Source organism: Ailuropoda melanoleuca, chromosome 6 (assembly GCF_002007445.2).
Source record: "Ailuropoda melanoleuca isolate Jingjing chromosome 6, ASM200744v2, whole genome shotgun sequence".
Lineage (NCBI taxonomy): Eukaryota > Metazoa > Chordata > Mammalia > Carnivora > Ursidae > Ailuropoda > Ailuropoda melanoleuca.
The window spans coordinates 77,290,442-77,308,174 of record NC_048223.1 but is presented as its reverse complement, the minus strand read 5'-3'; the positions used below and the strand labels follow the sequence as shown (position 1 = coordinate 77,308,174).

The following is a 17,733-nucleotide window of genomic DNA, read 5'->3' as shown; positions in this document are numbered from 1 at the left end:
CCACCCCCACCCGCGGCGCCGACCGGCCACTGCAGCCCCCGCCCTGCCCGCCCCCCTAGACGTTTCCAGAGCTAGAGAGTGCGAGCTCCCATTTGGGGGAAAAGTAGTGGAAAAAATCATGGGGTAGGGGAGCTATAGACGTCTGAGACCCACAACTGGATCCTCTCCTTCCCTGCTGTCAGTTGAGGCTGGGATGCAGTGGGATGAAGACGGTTGTGGGGGGTTTGAGCCTCACTTTCCTCACCTACCCCCATGATTGAGGGAGATTTCCCTCTCCGAATCATACTCTCTTCCTAATCTCTCCTTCCCCTACCCTCAACTATTCCTGTTGAGAGAAGGGCAGGGTCTCTGTCCCTTCTCCTGGTTCTCTTGGCCAGGACTGCAGGGCTGTCTCTGAGATGCAGCAGGTGTGTGTTTTAAGCGTTGCCCACCAGCTCCCGATGTACAGCCTGAGGTTGAGGCTGTTGCTTTGTCTGGCGACTAGACGTGGGGGTGGGATGGGGTGGTCCTCCACCCCCATCCGTTCAGTGTCATGCGGTGGCCACATCCTTCTGCTGCATGTTACAGGGTGATGGTCACTATGTTGGGGGCTATGATTTTGACTAAATGGCTGGTGATGGGAGCGTCGCTGTTCTCAGACCTGAAGCGTGTCTGTGTCACTCTGCTCTGCTCCGTGTCCCAGTTCTTTCCCCCTTCTCCCTCCAGGGGTGCATTCTCTGTGGTCCGCAGGTGTGTGAAGAAAACCTCCACGCAAGAGTATGCAGCAAAAATCATCAATACCAAGAAGTTATCTGCCCGGGGTGAGTGTTCCCCCATTGTGGCCTCTCCCTAGGCTGCCTCCAAGGGCTATAGCTTCTGAAGATGCTCCAGGAATTGGGAGTTGTGTATTTTAGCCCCTGCAGAAGAATTGGAGTTTCAGGGTTGGTTGACTTGGAAGCCAGTCAAGGAGTTGCATGGGTCGTGCTTGGGTAGAAAAGAATGAAAAAGATGTAAGACACGTAGGTAGCTACAGGGAGGAATGGTACCTGAAGGCTCAAGGGAGTTTGGTTTTTAAGGGAGGCAGAGATACGGGGAGTGGTGGTAGCATGGAATGGAGAGCTCTTAATTTAGAGTCTCTGGGTTGGGGGCAGTGGGCAGCCACTCCAGGCCTGTCCTAGTCCCTGTGCCCAGTGGTGACTTAGGTTGGAAATGCAGTAAGTGAACAGCTCTGACGAATTCAGCCTCCCCCTGCCCACCAGGCGGCAGAACAGACTCCCAAGGGAAGGGAATCTGTAAACATCAGGGGAGGCTGCTACTGGCGAGGGCTTCTCGGGAACAAATCCTGCCAGATGAACTTGATTGCTTTTTTGATCAAATTACAAAGTTGGTGGTGCAGCAGCAGATGCAGCCTGTCCTGGGTGGAGGGTGATGCCTCATGGTCTGGAAATCTCAATGGCCCGGTCTGGGTGGGAGCAGCATTGCCTCCAGGTCCGAGGATTGTGAAGGCCCAGGCCTTGGAGCCTGATTTGTGGGATCCTCCCCAGTACCTGAGGCCAGGAGGGTGAGGCCCTGTCTTTCACACCTCAAACCTACACTCCCTGAACCTTGTATTGGGTGCTTGCCAAACTCACCTCATCTGATAGGTATAGACCCAGCAGTGTGTGCAGTGCTCTGTGAACAGGTCTGGCGAGTACAGAGGTATGTGGATGGGTCGTCATTGAGGGCTGCGGGGTGCAGCAGGGGACAAAGGTTTTTAGACCCAGAGAAAGGAGCTACTATGGGGCAGTAGGATGCCACACATATATTAGGAGCCAGGACCGATGCCCTGGGGAAGGTGAGGGCTATGGCTAATAGGGACCCAGGCGACTCTGGGGTGAGAGATGTAGTTGATGTCCGGAAGCATCAGAGAAGCTATTAAATTCCACGAAGATGACCGTGGGCTTCTGTCATGCATCCAGTTGTTCTGGGACCTGTGTAGTAAGGGTATGTCTGCCTCCTGGCTGGGAGGGCTTCTGTTCATCCCCACGAACAGAGCTGGTCTTGCTGTCTCCCTCCCAGCCTCCATCTCTTGCTGTTCCTCTACATTGGCTATAAAGTTGACTTATTTGTTTGTTTTCTTTCTCTCTGGGTACCTTGAGTCGGAGGCGATGGTTGCCATAGAGATATGTGGACAGTCAGATGCCCTCCTCCCCTGGGGTAGGGAGATGACACCGTGGGCTGGGCTCTTTGGCAGATAGCCTGTGGCCAAGGGTGCAGGGTGCAGGCAGGGACGGCAGCTCAAGAGTGGGTACCTCCCTGTGCCCATACAGCAGAGCCCTGGTGCATCCGAAATGGGGCTGGTGTCTGGTGTCTTCAGTTAATGATGCAACGCTTCGTGTTCCTCATCTCACCAGCGTCCTCTGACCCAGGGGTGAGCGAGGGAGGGAAGCTGGGAGCCACACTCTGGGGTGTGAGGATAGCTGTTGTGGTGACTTTGTGGAGCTGCCTGCCTTCGGCTGTCATTCTCTCCTCCTTCCCTGCCCACCTGAACTTCCCTGACCTGTGTCATCAAGACCTTCCCTTCCTCACCTCCTTTCAACCTTGTCTTGTCTTTTCCAACTGACATCTTTCTTTCCCTGCCCAAACTGGATGAGGTTTGATTTCTCTTTGATTTTTTTTTTCCCCTCAAGGAAAGGATTCTTGTATAGGATCATATGCTTCAGACATCAACTCCCCCTCTCTCTCGATGGTTATGCCAAGACTGGGGCTCTGTTGTGTGGCTTGCATACCAGGTTAACTTAGGGACAGAGGCCTGGTCCTGGCTGACGGGCCCTGATGCCAACAAGAGGGGTCAGGAATCTGTCGATGCCAGTACGGTTCGGAGGTGGGAGAGTGGGAGGGTGTTGTCTTGGAGATGGAGGGACCACACTGGGGGCTGTGCCGTAGGTGTGGGCACAGGGGATGTGAGCTCCTGGAGAGTTGGGCCTGGGTGCCCACTAGGCTGGTGCCCACGGGGTCAGGGAGTGAAGGCCCATGGCTTCCCTGCAGCCTCTCAGTTTACGCTGTATATTTTATAAAGGTGCAGCAGCTGGGACTGGGTTTCACTCTTCGCTGTCTGTCTGTCTGGGGCTCCGCAGGTGTTGGATTTCTGTGTCCGGGAATGTGGTGGGCCCACCAGAGTCGTCCATGAGGGTCTGAAGGGGCTTGCTCTGTTTGCAGAGTCTCTCTGCCTGTTTTCTTTCTTGCTTGTGATTTTCTGTGCTGCAAATCAAAAGGAAAGAAAAGGGTATCAAGCTGCTTCTCCTTGGCATCCACGGTGAACTGCTCAGGAGGCACGGGGAGAGACCTGGTCTTATGGGGGGATTGGATCTGGGTGGGAATCCTTCTTTTGTTCATTGTTTCTTGTCATCGTGGCCCCAGAGGCCCACGTTCGTGGCTGTGTTACAAGGTAGGGAGTTCGTGTGGCTGTGCATTGAGCACCGTCTTTGTCTGCAGGCCTGTCTACGTAAAGTCACTGAAAGTCATATAACGTCACTCCCTCTGCTTGGAACAGTGATAGGTGTGGAGTTGGGGCTCTTAAGGGAGCCCGTGGTTCCAAGCTTAGCTCCCCACTAGGCTGAAGGAGGCATTTAAAATAGGCTTGGATGCAGGAGCTAGTGGGCCAGGTGATGGCAATGATAAGTCGTTATTTTAAGATTTAAGAGCACCCCCCCAAGGAGCCTGAGCCCTTATGTCTTTTTTTATTTTTAAATCTTCAGATTCCCTTCTTATCTTTATTCATATGCATATAGATTTTCACCTCGTGGAGCATAACATTTTATATCCTGCTCTCTTGCTTACATCCAAAGTGTTTCCCCATATTGCTATAGTTGAAGGGCAAATGGTCCTTTCTTCTTCTGTGGTTTAGGATTTATCCTTGGAACAGTTAGCATCATAAGGAACCTCTGTATTTGGACCATTTATCTGGATTCCAGTTGCTTCTACTACATGGATACTTGGCCTTACTAAGAGATGCTCCCAGAAACAATATTTTGAAATGTGTTACAGCACTGGCTATGTTTTATTTTTTTTAATCTGTTTACCGCATGTGAAGAAGTTTTTATTGAGGCTAAATAAATGTAAGCAAAAACTTTCCTCTTCCTGAGGACCTGGGAGGTAAAGGGTAGGGACCATATCTATTTCTTTACCTCTGAGTAGGCAGGGCCCAGCAAAGTGCCTGACACATACCTAGCCTATATGTGTCGAATGAATGGGTTCAGAGGACAACGTAACCAGTCATGGTTGCTGCTTGGCTTTGGCCCTCAGGAAACTCAGAGCCAAGTTGTAGGAGCCCTCGTACCCTCCTGCTGTCTTGGGTTCCCCCTTTCCGACCCATGGAGCCAGGCTGTAGGCCTGACATGACTGTTGGAGAGGATACATGAGGTTAAAGACCTGTGCTTGGGGCATATAGGCAGGTGGGAGATGTAGGAGCACAGTGTAGCTTATGATTCTTTCTTCCCTGTCAGTAATGGCATTATAGGGCGATGTTGGGACTTCCTCTCAGCAGCGATTTTCAATTTTAGTGTGCTGGTTAAAAAATACAGATTCCTGGGCTCTATCCACAGGAGGTCTGGGGTTGGGCCCTAGAATCTGCACTTTAAACAAGTGCCCTAGTGAATTTCATGCAGGTGGTCCCCCAGCCACGCTTTAAGAAATGCCATCTAAAATCCACAAACGCACCAACAGTCGCTCTCGTCACGTTCTCTGAGATTTACCAGACAGATTTACCTTCTCCAGGTGGCATCTCTGCCGGTATGTGGCCATCTGAGCCCGTGGGCTTTTCTGTGATGAGGGGCCTCCTTCTGAGCCCCCAGATTGGGGTGTCAACCTGTGTCCAAGGCGGGGCAAGCTGAGTGGCTGAGGCAGTGGCATGCTGGCCACCAGAAGGGCAAAGGCTGTCCCTTTCTGGGTCCAGCTGGCCCTGGGGACTGAAATCGGATGCCCCTGGGTGGTGTCAGCTGTAAGTCCCCACCCCCTTAGTGTTGGCCTGAGCAGCCCCCATGACATTTGTGTCCCCTGTGGTATCTCCAAGTGAGACTTTCCTGTTAAGGATCTGGGTGAAGCGAGGGGAGGCAGGGAGGGAAGGGTGAAGCAGCCGTGCAGGGCTGGGGTGGAGGGAAGGAAGAGTAATCTATGTAGTGCTGGAACGCTGGGACTCTGCTACTTGGGGAAGCATTTAAGGAGGTTGTATGCAAAACTGTGCTGTCCTCCTGAGGATAACAGGCCAGTCAATTTCTGTTGACGGCGAAATGGGCATCCTGTATATAAATGACTGAGCTTCCACTGACTCGTCCCCGTAAGTGGATGAGAAAGCAGCCTGGAGGTCCCGTCTCTGTGCCAAAGGCTTATGCTGGGCCGGTTTTGTCATACAGTCACGCTATGAGTTATGTGACTTAGTTCGTACAACACTGGCCTGTCACCCTACCCTCCCACCCACCTTCCCAGGGTGACTTTGGGTACTGGCCTCATGGGGTAGGGATGGAGGTGGAAAGGTGGCCCCATCCTTGCTCTCTCCCTGCTGCTTGCCCCAGTCTCTTGTTGGAAGCTGTGCTCCAAGCTTCAAGGCTATGGTGAAACCCTAGAGGTGAGTGACTGACCCCATTCTCTGCTGAGGCTAGAGACAGGGATGGGGAGGAGTGGGTATGACAGGCTCCTGCCCCCAGCTCCGTGCTTGCTCTCTGGACAGCCTTGGCAGGCCGACAGGGGCCTGATCCCATGGGTGCCAAAAGGGTGATGACAGGAAGAGATGGGCACTTTGCACCTCTTGAGTGCCTCTCGGCAGAGGCCTTTTATCATCTGCGCATGGCCAGAAAGATCTGCCCCAGGGCCAGTGGGGAAACCAAGGCACAAAAGGTTGGTTTGTTTATTTTGAGCTGGTGATTTTGCCAGTGCTCAGACCCCAGCGTCCTCAAGCAGTATGGTCTTCACTTACCCCTTGGCTCCTCTCTTGAAAACACATTTTGGGCATTTTGTTCCTGTGATACATGCTGATATATCATCCCCACACCTCCATCTAGGCCCAGAGCCCTAAGCCTGGTGGAGCAAACCTCTCCGTTTTGCTGGCTGAGGCCTCGCTCTCCTCTGTACCCATCTCTCTGGTACAGACCCCTCTGTGGTGGGGATATTTCCAGCCACCCCCCCCCAACACTGTCTCTACTTCCTGGGTCCTATCAGCAGCCGCAATAGCTTCCCATCTGCTCCCCTCTTTTCTCCTCCCTGATTTTCCCCTCCCCCCGCTTGCTGCTGCCCTGGGAGGAGCTATTTTTAGGGGCTGCTTCCTGGGATGTTTTACTTGGGGCTGGTTACCATGAAGGAAATGTCACCAAAACAGTGGGCAAAGGCTGCAGGCACCCAGATCCCTGCCGGGCGCATGGAGAACTCAGCGGCTGACCCTCTTCTGGCCCGGAGAGCATCCAGAGTGTCCAGAGGCAGAGCCCTGCCTTCTTGGAGCTTGGAGGGACCCCATGGGGATTTTCTCCATCCACGCTGGTTGGGAGACTTCCGCTGTGGGGCACGTCTTGGTACCTCTCTCCTCTCCCTCCTTAGTTAAAGCTTCTCTTAAGACACAGAGGCCACAGGGGCCTTGGGTCTTTGTGTCACCTGGTGAGAGCTGCTTGAGCGAGGACTGAAGAGAAAGGGAGATGCCAGATTCAGGACAGAGCCTTGGGGGTTCACATGAGCACATTTGGGGCCCCATCCACTATACTCACAGCCCTCGGCTGGTCCCGGGTGTGAGTGTGAAGGAATTCCGAGCCGTGACCCCTGCGCGGACATGGTGGATGGACTTTGCTCTTAATTGGAGACTCTTTGCACCTTTGGAGTGAGATTCAAAGAGGAAGGGATGTGGCATCACAGTGTCAGGATGAGGTCAATGGGACTGTGGCCTGGGATTCCCACTGGTCAGTGCCCAAAGCCAGGGGCTGTTTATAAGCAGCTGGAAATGTGGATTATGACACCAAATCCCTATGGTGCCCTTGTTCCTTCTCCTCAGAGTGAGGCCCTGGGGGCCAGATGGAGGCCTCTGGCGCTTGGGAAGGAGGAGGGCACTCAGGAGGGCAGCAAGAGGAGACGCTCCACTTGGAGCCTCTGAAATTGGGCCGTAGGAAGCTGTAGGAATCTTCTCATCATTCATGTCAGGATCACAGGTACAGACCCTTGAAATACCCTTTGAAAAGTCAAAGGTGTCATTGGGATTGGAACTTGGGGAGGGTCCTCATAGCCGGAGTAGGGCTGTGTGTCCTTTCCCATTACAGACGGTGGTGTATTTAGGTGGTAGTAGAATCTTACTTGAAGCTAGTGCTGGCATTTGTAGTTTTAGAGAAATGTCACTACATCAGCCATGTCCCTGTAGGGCCACGGAGGATCAATGGCCAGACTTCCCTGGCCCCTGGTCCTGTGGGGCGAAGGCAAGTACATTTGGAGTAGGCTTCTCTTTTGGATTTAGGGGAGAGGTGGTTCTAGAACCGTTGTCTCCTCTTTGCCACATGCTGTCTGCTCACTGCTTCCTCTTTTCTGCCTCCCTTGGCACTGACTACCTGGTCACTCCTTTCTGCTCTTCCTGTGATGGGTCCTTGGCCTGGATCAAGTCTTGTAGTGCTCAGGCCAAAGGCAGGAGAGGCAAGGCCTCCAGGGATGCTTGTTTCTTGGGCCTGGCTCTACGCTGGGTGGGCTACTGGGGAAGGCCCAAGCAGGTCCCTGATAACGGCCACTTCTGCTTTCTGCTCCTGTTGTTACCTCTGCTCTTGAGGGGGAAAACCTTGCAGAGAGATGTGGTTGGAGCTGGGCTGAAGGTCGGTAGGGGTGGGTCTCTCCATGGCAGCAGCACACAGGCAGGCAGGAAGTGGCCCTGTGCAAAAGCGGGAAGTGGCTGTTGTCAAACAGGAAGGGGGGGCTGGGCCACGTGAGGGGGCGGGGAATAGCCCAGTTGAAAGGTGAGTGGGAAGAGGGTCAGCCTTGGAAGGCCTAGGAACAGTGAGCTCTGGGGTCCGTGGAAGGAGGGGTGTCTCGAGGGAGACGGCCATCTTTGAGACAAAAGCACCAGCTAGTGTGTTACCACCTTAGGATGCCCAGACAGGCCCTAGCGCTGCCACTGTGGACCCAGTCAGTTCAGTGGCTTCACCCCTTTTGGGGTTGTGATGCTGTGCTTTAGCCGGGACAGCCCTTATAGTTGGAGAAGATGCTCTACAAACCACATTCGCTCTGAACTACCACAGCTGCTGGGGTCTGCTTTTTTCCCAGACGGCCTGGTCCTGGAGGGGACTCCGGGATAGGAGGTGTGTGTGGGGGGGAAGGGGCAGGAGGTGACAGCAGGGAGCCTGGGGCGACGGCCTGCGGTGCATGGTGTATGGACGCAAGGAGAGTATGGTAGGCAGAAGCCACGTGGCTCATTGAGCAGAGCTTCTGGATGACAGGACACCACAGCCGCCAAGGGTGAGGCTGAGGAAGAGGAGGGATCCCGTACGCAGTGGCACTTCCTAGGCAGTCCCCTCTCTGAGAAGCCCCTGGTGCCAACCTTTCGCCTGCACCTCCCCACTCAGGAGGGCTGCAGCGGAGCCAAGTCAGAGGGCCCTGCTGGAGTGCTGTGGACTCTGGCCGCCCAGGCCGGAGGAGACTGGGTCCGACTCTCTCAGTGTCTCTGGCAATAGCCACGGCTCACGTTCTCCCTGTGGGCCACGCACTGTGCTCAGCGTTTACCCAATCACCTCATCTAATCTGCAGAGAGCACTGGCTCTGTTTTCGAAGTGAGGAAACTCTTTCCCAAGATTTGTGCCTGGCTCCTTTTTTCACCTTCTTCAGGTCCCAAACGTCACGTCCTTGCTGAGGCTTTCCATGACCATCCTGTTTAAATGTGTACTGTTCCTCTTCTGTGCTTTATTTTCCCACGTTGCACTTGCCACGACATTTCAGGCGCCATCCACTTCTCGTCTGTCCCTCTCCCCACCCAGCCCCACTAGAATATCACCTCCGTGAAGGCAGGGATTTTTGTCTTGTTTTGTTCACTGTAGTAGCCATAGCATTTAAAACAGTGTTTTTGAATGAATGAATGAGGCTCAGATGGATTTGATAACTCACCTGCCATAGCCGTGCTCGGCCTCAACCTGGGGCTGTCTGACTCCAAAACTGTTGTGTTCACGGATGGAGTGCACGCTAAGGATCAGCGCAAAGACCAAGGAGCAGCCTGGGATTCAGAGAGGACATGCGGAACTCGGCTCCTTGGAGACAGGGTTGAATTAAGTGGCTAACAAGGACCCTCTGGATGCTGGGCAGCTCCTTCGAGGAGCTGGAAGTAGGAATCTGTGTCTCTTCTCTCCCCGTTCGGAGTCACTGGTAAAGCCAGAGCACCCTTATTTTTAGTGCTGTTGCTCTTGTGGGACTGTAACCATTAGCCAGTAAGAGACTTAAGGGAGGAGATAAACATTAATCTTCCAGGCCTTCCCCTCAGCAGCCACCTCCGCATTGCAAGATCCTGCACCTGCCTGGGCAGCCCAGCCCAAGAGTTGTGGGTCAGAGGGTGGTGAGGTGAGTGTTCAGAGGGTGGAAGCTCTGGGGCTGGCTAGCTTGGTACTTCCATCCCAGTTCCAGGAGCTGAGAGGAAAGTGGGGTAGCACCGACATCTTCCCGGCCAGATCTGGAAGAAGCAAGCCCCCCCCCCCGCCCCCACCACTGGGCAGGGCTAGCACTCCTTCCTCAACTAACTCCAGGGTCTGAAGGTCCCTGGGACTGATGGATCCCAGGTGATGTGGGAATGTGGTCACCTGTGGTTCTCTGGCTGCATCCTGGTCAGTGGTCATGCTGAACCTGAGGATGGGAAGGAGGGCCTGACCCAGATCTTTGGGCAGCTGGGATGGATTAGCTGGGCAGCAGGAACTAATCTCTGCCTGTCCCCACCTCCTTCTTCCACAAAGCAGAGCTGTTGCTAGAGGGAAAGTTAGAACAAAACTGGGGGTGATTGGTGAAACAACAAATATGAATTCCTTTTAGTCTATAATCCCTGCATTATCTCAGACTACATTATTTTGGCAGGCCTGTGTTCGAATCCCAGTTCTTTCCCTTTCCTGTTGTAGGATCTCAGGCGAGTTATTTGACTTCTCTGGGCTTCAGTTTTATTGTCTCTGAAATGGTGACAGTCATAGCACCTACCTGGGAGGATGGTTGTGGGGCTCATGGGGAGCTCTACAGAGGCTCTTTGCTGTTGAGCTGGAGGTGGGGTGGACAGAAGCCCCTACCAAGGGAGGCAGGAATTACTTGGCAGGTGCGGGTGGGAAAGCACCTGCCTTGACCTGGAGAAATGCCTCCCGAAGCCCGGAGTCTTTACTAGTTGCTCTCACTTTATCCTGTCATCATAGCATAGTGATGGAGAAAGGGATCTAGGCTCAGACTGCCTGCATCCACTGGCTGGGACTTGAGGTGGGTTACTTCAACATGTTAAGCCTCAGTTTCCTCATTTGTCACGTGATGGGGTTCATCAGATCCTTTACTTCACAGGGTCTCGGTGAGGATGAAGTGAGATAACCCACGATTCTGCCTGGCATATAGTTAATCCTCAGTAAATAACGTTGTTACTACCATTGGTGTTACTGATAAACCGATACAAAGCCCCTGTCATGGCAGGAACTCTAGGAAGCATCACTCAGAAAGGTCCCACCCTTTGAAGAGCTTGGGACCAAAAGATACGGGACATAATGTACGATGTGAAAATTCCAAGAAGTGCAGTGGACGATGGGCGGAATGCTCAGAGAGGAGAGGTCACATGTGGCGGGAGGAACAGGGAAGACTTTGTGAAGGAGGGGACTGTTTGGCAGGATTCCAGCAGGTGGGGGGGAGGGCTGCTGGGCCGCCTTGCTTTGAGTACTAGCATCCTCTCTTCCTACTTCCCGGAGCTTTGGCTTCCTGTGGAAGGAACTGACCAACTCAGCTTGCTTGCACCTGGGGACTCCTGGATTCTGGTCCTTTCACCAAAACAGAGTCAGCCCAGTGCCTGAGTGCCAAGAGGTGAGCACTCACAGCAGGGTGTGGCCAGGAGGATCCTGAGGAGAAGCAGGATTACTGTGAAGTGGGCATCATAATAGTGCCAGCTTCGCAGAGTGGTTACGAGAGTAAATTAAAAGATGTTTCTACCTGGTATAGAAGTAAGCTCTCAAGAAGTGTTGGCTCTGATTATCATTTTGTCAGATCACTGTCATCTTCATCATCATCTTGGTTGTCAGCATCATTATGTTTCAGGGATTCTGTGAAGACTAAATCAGAGAATATTTGCAAAATTCCTAGCACAGTGCCTGGTCACATAGTAGGTGTTCAGTAAAACGTAGTTATTGGTAGTATTTCTATCAAGGAAGAGATCTGGATGCCTTGCCCCGGTGAAATCCCTGCTGTGGTGTAAAGGGTACCAGAGTTGTAGTTGAAGACCTGGATTCAGGTTCTGACCCTGTCTCTCACTAACTTGAGGGACTTTCCTAGGGCATTTCCTCAGGCATTTCCTCATTTGAAAAAAGTCGTAATACCTGTCTCTGGGATTGCCGTGACGTGCTGCATTAATTCGGCAAATTAGTGCCTAATAATTGAAGGACTGTGAATAGCCAGGTGGCTACAAATAGAACGGATGGCTGATGGTTTTTGTTTTCTCTCTTCTGCTTTTAGATCACCAGAAGCTAGAACGTGAGGCCCGGATATGCCGACTTTTGAAACATCCAAACATTGGTAAGCACCTCCACTTGGGGCTATTTCTCGGGCAGCTGGGAGAAGGTAGGGAGAACAGAGATCCCCTGCTTTTGTGTCTGAAACCAGTTCTGTCCCTGGACCTTTGCCTGGTGTAACTTTTTTTGTCCAAGTGGGATAGCAGTTGTGTCTTGCTCAGAATTCTGGGGCATTCTGCTCTAGAGACCTGAGTGTCTCCATCCCTGCAGTGCCGTTCAGGATGGGAGGTACTGGAACAGGTTTCAGACTCCCTTTCTTCCCCTTTTCCTTCCGTCTTTGGGCTGAGGTCCAGGGTCCGCAGCGTGTGAGGCTCCGGGCTAATAGCCTGCCAGCATCCCTCACCAGGGGCCTTCCACAGCCATCATAAAAGGGTCCGGATTTTGTTTCTGGGCTTGAAAGAGTTTTGTTCCTGTTACGGTGTCGTGCACACTCTGGGGGTTTCCATGGTGCTCCCGTTTGTATTTCCCAGAGCCAGGAAAGCAAGCTGCCCACCCGCCTGGTTTCTCTGGAGAAGGGATGGCAGGAGCCACTCTCATGGGGAAGGAGAAAAAATTAAGAGGATTTCTCCCTGCTCCCACCCTGACTTGGGGGACAAGAGCACATTGTTGGCTGTTCTAAAGCCTGAGGAGGTTTGCCTGCCACAACCCACTCCGGCTCAGTTTTACATTGTTCAGCTGAAATAGTCTTTGCCAAAAGCATTGGCCCTGATTTGGTGCTTCTCGCAGAGGGGATAGAAACCGGGCTGGCTGCAGTGTCTGAGCAGAAACCCTGGTCTTGATTTGAGGCAGAGCAGGGAGCATCTCCTAGGTTTTTCCCTGAAAGCCCTGAGTCATCACAAAGAACAACACGTGTTCCTTGCTCCTCAGGCATGGCCTAAATATCGGGGCTCCCACAGTGCCCCGGAGGCTGCCCGCTCTGCTCTGTTGGTGGCCAGGGCTGGGAGGTGACTTGCTGAAGCTTGATGCTTCCTTCGGAGCTACCCAGCCTCTGGTTTCCCAGACCTCGGGCTGGAAAACTTATCGTGAGCTCTTACGTGGGAGAGCTGAGGTCATACTCCAGCCCAAGGGGAGAGGAGCAGCTCTGAGGTAACCAGAACTCCAACCATGCAGGGCTTTACAGATCACAATCAGCAGCTTGGATTACACCCGAAGCAGATTGGCATAGCCAGTGCTCAGCTCTGCTGGTGCAGTGTGTCCCGCCGAGCCAACACCTCTGAGTTCCGGGCTCAGAACTACTGGAGCTCCCTGGGTGAGCTCCGATGTCAGACGCTCACCTGCAAACAGCGTGGTGGGGAGCAACATGTCACCTTGGCTAGGAGAGACAATGAGAGGAACGCCTAAAGCAGCAGTCGCAAATTCGGGCGTGTTTTGTTTGGCCAGCTCGGTGGTCTAAAAATATTTTATTATTTGCCAGTATTTAAAAACAAGATTTCACATCTTGGGAAAAAAAAAATTCTGTTTCGCAGTCTTTCGAATCAGACATCGGGGCTCTGCTGAGCCTGCATCTGTGTGCAGCCAGAAGCAGCTAGGGCCGGGCAGTGGCTGCCCCCGCAGTCTGCTGGCCACCGTCCTTTGCCGACTCCCCAGTACCTCATGTTTGCACTGCCTACCTGGTCCCCGGAGGCTTTGGAGCGTGTGACCGCTAACCTAGAAGTTCCATTCTCATGCAGGGAGGAGCATAGAAGTTGGGGAAGGCGAGGCAGGAGACAGAACCACGTCTGCATCATGTGCACACAGATCTGATCACAGATCCGCTCCGCACATTTGGCCACCCTCCCAAAGCTGCTTTGGGAAGGGTTGGGGTAAGATGAAGACAATCAGGGAATGACCAGAAAGGACAAAAATGGGATTCTAGCTGAAAACACTTGTACCCTTCTTTTTATGCCTTTCTAGAAATTAAAAATATACATTTGACCTTTTAGACCTCACTTGGTTTGGTAGCTCTTTCCTTTTTATCACCTGCCCCCGGCTCCACCTGGGGACCCGGCAGCTGGGGAACCATCTACCGCAGCCATCTACCCTGTTAGGGGGCCCACGAGATCCAGGCCAGGCCAGGGCTACTCACTTCATTAGCATCTGATTGCCTAGAACTGTGCTCCATTTCACAACTGTTCCCAAATCCTGAGGGATGTTGGTCTGGGGCCTCATTCCGGGGTCAAGAGCAGCAAGAGGGAAGGGTGAGTCAGGACTGTGTCCTGGGAGAGCTGCCTGGCCAGGCTCTCCAGCTTCCGGTGGGAACCAGGCTCCTGGAGCTGCGGTGGAGTGGTAGATCCAGGAGGCTGAGGTTGCCATGGATCCTGAGCTGGCCTGTGGCAGAGAGGAGGCCGTTTTGTGCCCTAATTCACTATTCTTCCCCTCTCTTTGCTGCCCCGTCCTTCAGTGCTGTGGCCCTTCTGGCTCCAGCCTCTTTAACTCCATCCCACAGGGGTACAAGCAGACCAGCCCAAGAGTGGCGCAGACTTGAGGAAGCTGAGAACAGAGAGTACATGGTCCCCCTCTGGTTGCTGTCAGACTCGGAGGCACTTGAACTCAGAAGGATATTTGGTGCAAAGAGCCAGCCATCCCCAGTTTTCTTCCCTAATAGATACTCTATCCCAGGGGTTAAAAAGCCTGCCGGAAGAGTGAGTGCTCACGTAAACTGCGGAGTCTGGGTGACGGCAATGTGTCAGTGTAGGTTCATTGATTGTAACAAGTGTGCCGGTCTGGTGGGGGATGCTGATGGTAGGGGAGGCTGTGCGTCGGGGGCGGGGGCAGGTGCCCTGTGGATGCTTTCTGGACTTCCTGCTCAGTTTTGCTGTGAACCCTAAACTGCTCAAAAAACAAAAGTTTATGGATGAAAAAAAAACTAAAGCTTGTTGGTGAGGAGCCATACTGCAGAAGCTAAAGCAGCTTTGGGAGAGTGGCCAGAGGTGTGGAGTGGAGAGGAGGAGCCGGCAGTAGTCGTGTCTACCGTCTGTGTGGAGCGTGTTCGACCTGTGATCTGCTTGCTCCCTGCTCTCAATTCCTCTGATGAATAGGCTCTGTCTTCCTCCGTGCTGAGTTGCCCCAGCAGGTTCAGTCACAGTCTAGCCTTACGGTTTAGAGCAGCACTGCGGAGACTTTCACGTGCTCAGGAATCACCGAGGGTGCGTGTGAAACTCAGGGTCCGATTCTGTAGGTCCGGTGTGGACCTGAGCGTCCTCAGGAGCGTGGTCTCCAGGGCGTGCTCACACTGCTGCTCTGTGGGTCGTTTGGGGAAGCAAGGTCTGTGGCTTCGGTATCCTGTCGTCCAGGTTGGCATGTGGGATTTGCTGGTCCGTGGCTGTGACCTCCAGCAAATATTTAGCCTCTTTGTGGAGTTGTGAGAGGGTTCAGTGGGCAAAGGGGGCCTTGTCTTGGAAAGAATGGAGGCGATGAAAACAGGGACTCCGGCTCCTGGAAGTGACCTTCCCTAAATCCTCAGCTCCAGCTCAGCCAGGCTGCCATTTACCTCAGGCCCAGGGCCCATTCAGCTAACAGTAAGTGGAGCAAAAACAGGGGCAAAGAAAAAGAAGAAAATCTTGAATCCTGACCAAGCAGCTCCTAAATCTCTGCCTCAGGGAGTCCTGCCCACCTGCTCCTGGGAGGCAGCCTCAGTCCCCCGTCGGCCCCCCGGAAGCAGGACCTCCTTTCCACTGTGCTATTGCTGCAGACACTTTTAACAGTGACACTTTCTCAGAGCTTTTTGAGCCAAGATTTCCTAGTTAAAATGTGGCATATTGTTGGGTGGTTTCTAAAGAACCGGAAATAGCCACAGCATTTGGGTTATGGCGTTGTTAGTCCTTGAAGGTATGAAATGTTAAGTTAAGGTATTTAGGTGTTTGGGCTGTTTTTCTCTCCACAGTTTATTTAAAGAAAAATAACTAGTTTTATCACTGAAATGCAGTAGATGCTTTATAATCCTTTTCCAGGTCTTTCTGTCTGTGTCCTTGGTCTGGCCCTCCTTGGCCTTCAGGCTGTCTCATTACTGTGGAAAGGACTGGGTGTCAGATTGGTTTTTTCCCACACATCGATAGCACCCTTTACTTCTGCTCCGTAGCCCTTTCCGCAGTAGTGCGTAGTGACATATTTGTGTAAGTGCTCGTTTAAAGCCCGTCTTCCCCAGTGCCCCGGAAGCTCCGTGGCAGCAGGGCTAGGTTTCTCTTCCTCACAGCCATGTCCGTGGCATGTGCAGCCACGCCTGCTTCCAGAAAGGTGCCTCATGGACACTATTGAGCAGATCAGAGTGGCCAGAGCTAGTGGGGACAGGTTGGAGTTCCGTTGCCTAGAGGACAGAGAAAGTGACTCCCTCGCAGGCAATGCCACAATATCAAGGATCTTGATGTCAGTTTGTTTTGGCTTCAAGTCTCAGTTCTGCCACTTAGGATTACCTTGGATGAGTTCCTTTCGGGGCCTCGGTCTTCTCTCCTGTCAGATGGGGGTAACAGAGGTAATATGAGAGCTCAAGAAAATAACGTATGTGAAGCACTTGGCAGAATGTCTAGCACATAGAACCAACTAAATATTAGTGATCACTTGGGTCATTATTATCAAAATTCTGCTGGGTAGGCTCTTAGAGCAGTACAGGCAAGTTTTTCCTCTTGTTCTCAGTTCTTTTAATTCTCTTTACAAATGGAAAAAAAAAAATAGATAGTATCTTGTTCAGCTATGAGGCCTTTTGCGCCTGTCCCTTCTTGTCTCAGTGGTACCTTGCTCTGGGGCTCACATCAAAGTCATTCTCTGGGCTGGGTGGCCTGGAAGGATTAATCTTCCGGGGCTGCTCTTTTCTGATTCCCCTTCTCTCCTTCCTGCACCTGGGCTCTGTGTGTGGCCTTCCTGGAGAAGGGCAAGCGCCCATGCCTCCCCGCCTCGGCACTTGGACTTTTTGCCACACCCTCAGCCCCGCTGTGCTGGACGAGGGGACAGGCCCGGGGCACCGGCGGCCGGGAGAGGCAGGGCCAAGTGGCAGGACTCCCCTGGGAGTGGTTGTTAGCATCATACCTGCTGTACTGTTAGCTTACCGTCCTGCTACTGTTAGTCACCGCCCTAATGAAGCTGGTCTTTGGCTTCTGGGACAGCTGATTTCCAGGGGATTATTTGTATTACACACTTTAATGCTTTTTAATAGCAAATTTTTAATTAAATGGAAAGTCCTTTTGGAAGCCTGGGAGCAGCAGCTGCAGCAGGACCTCGTACGCAGCACCGCCTTAGACCTGAGAAGCACACGTGAGGAGGGGGCTGGCACAGCTTTGGGGGAGCTCACTTGAGCATGCCCGGGTTGATGGCGGGGAGGGGGGGAGAGTGGGTCTGGCTGTAGCTCCTTCCTTCTGTCATCTGGGGGCCTAGAGAAGTAGGAGCTTGCTCGCCCAAGTACAGGAGAGAACAGTTGGAGGAGGAGGGATTTGAGAAGTACCCCCTGCCTTTGATCTCATTGGTAAATCACAGTTGGAGGTGGAATTTGGGGTAACCAGATCCGTGTTGAGTAACCAGATCAGATCAAATAAAGCAGGCAGTAGGAAGTGTCAACAGTCGGTAGGCCCTCAATCTAGCCCTGGCAGGCCCGAGTCCTCATTTTTGTCGGCTGAGGAGAACCACGGAGCTGTAGGGATGGCCAAGTGCCTGTATTTTATGATCTTTCTGTGGTGGGAGAGGCTGTAGGGAAGCGCCTCAGCCCTGATGAAACAGTCTGGCACTGGAAATGGAACCTGTCTTGTGGGGTGGTTGGCAACCTGGGTCCACCAAGGAAGAGACACGGTGACTGCTGTGTATCCGGGAACTTCATCGGTCGGTTTGGTGTCAGGCCATTCCTGAAGCGCTCTGTGAGGTGCTCCCAAAACTGCTGAGGGCTGGCGTGAAGGTCAAACAGAGGTTCCCCATCAGGAGAGTTCAGGTGAGGGAAGGGACAGGGACAGCCGCCTTTGTTTGCATGAGAAGGGTATTTGGGGTTGGCATTTAAGCCTGAGGTGGCTTTGTGGGCAGAAGCTTGAAGAGGAGACCTTGGAAGACATTAGGTTGGTTTTTTGCCCAGGAGCTCTGGAGGCGGGGA

At 52.9% G+C, this 17,733-nt stretch overlaps 1 protein-coding gene across 20 annotated transcripts in view; it reads left to right on the top strand.

Annotated features, from left to right (window-relative positions):
- Nucleotides 1-601: 601 nt before the first annotated feature.
- The window catches only part of CAMK2G (calcium/calmodulin dependent protein kinase II gamma), a 52,334-nt gene continuing 35,202 nt past the window's right edge, over nucleotides 602-17,733 (top strand). For 16 of the 20 annotated variants that reach the window (XM_019800897.2, XM_019800891.2, XM_034662705.1 and 13 more), the window contains exons 1-2: nucleotides 602-800; nucleotides 11,635-11,694. In XM_019800897.2, coding sequence (XP_019656456.2) covers nucleotides 617-800; nucleotides 11,635-11,694 — 244 coding nt within the window. In that variant the 5' untranslated portion in view covers nucleotides 602-616. The remainder of the gene's footprint in view (nucleotides 801-11,634; nucleotides 11,695-17,733) is intronic. The other 4 variants (XM_034662702.1, XM_034662700.1, XM_034662701.1 and 1 more) reach the window with 1 other exon arrangement.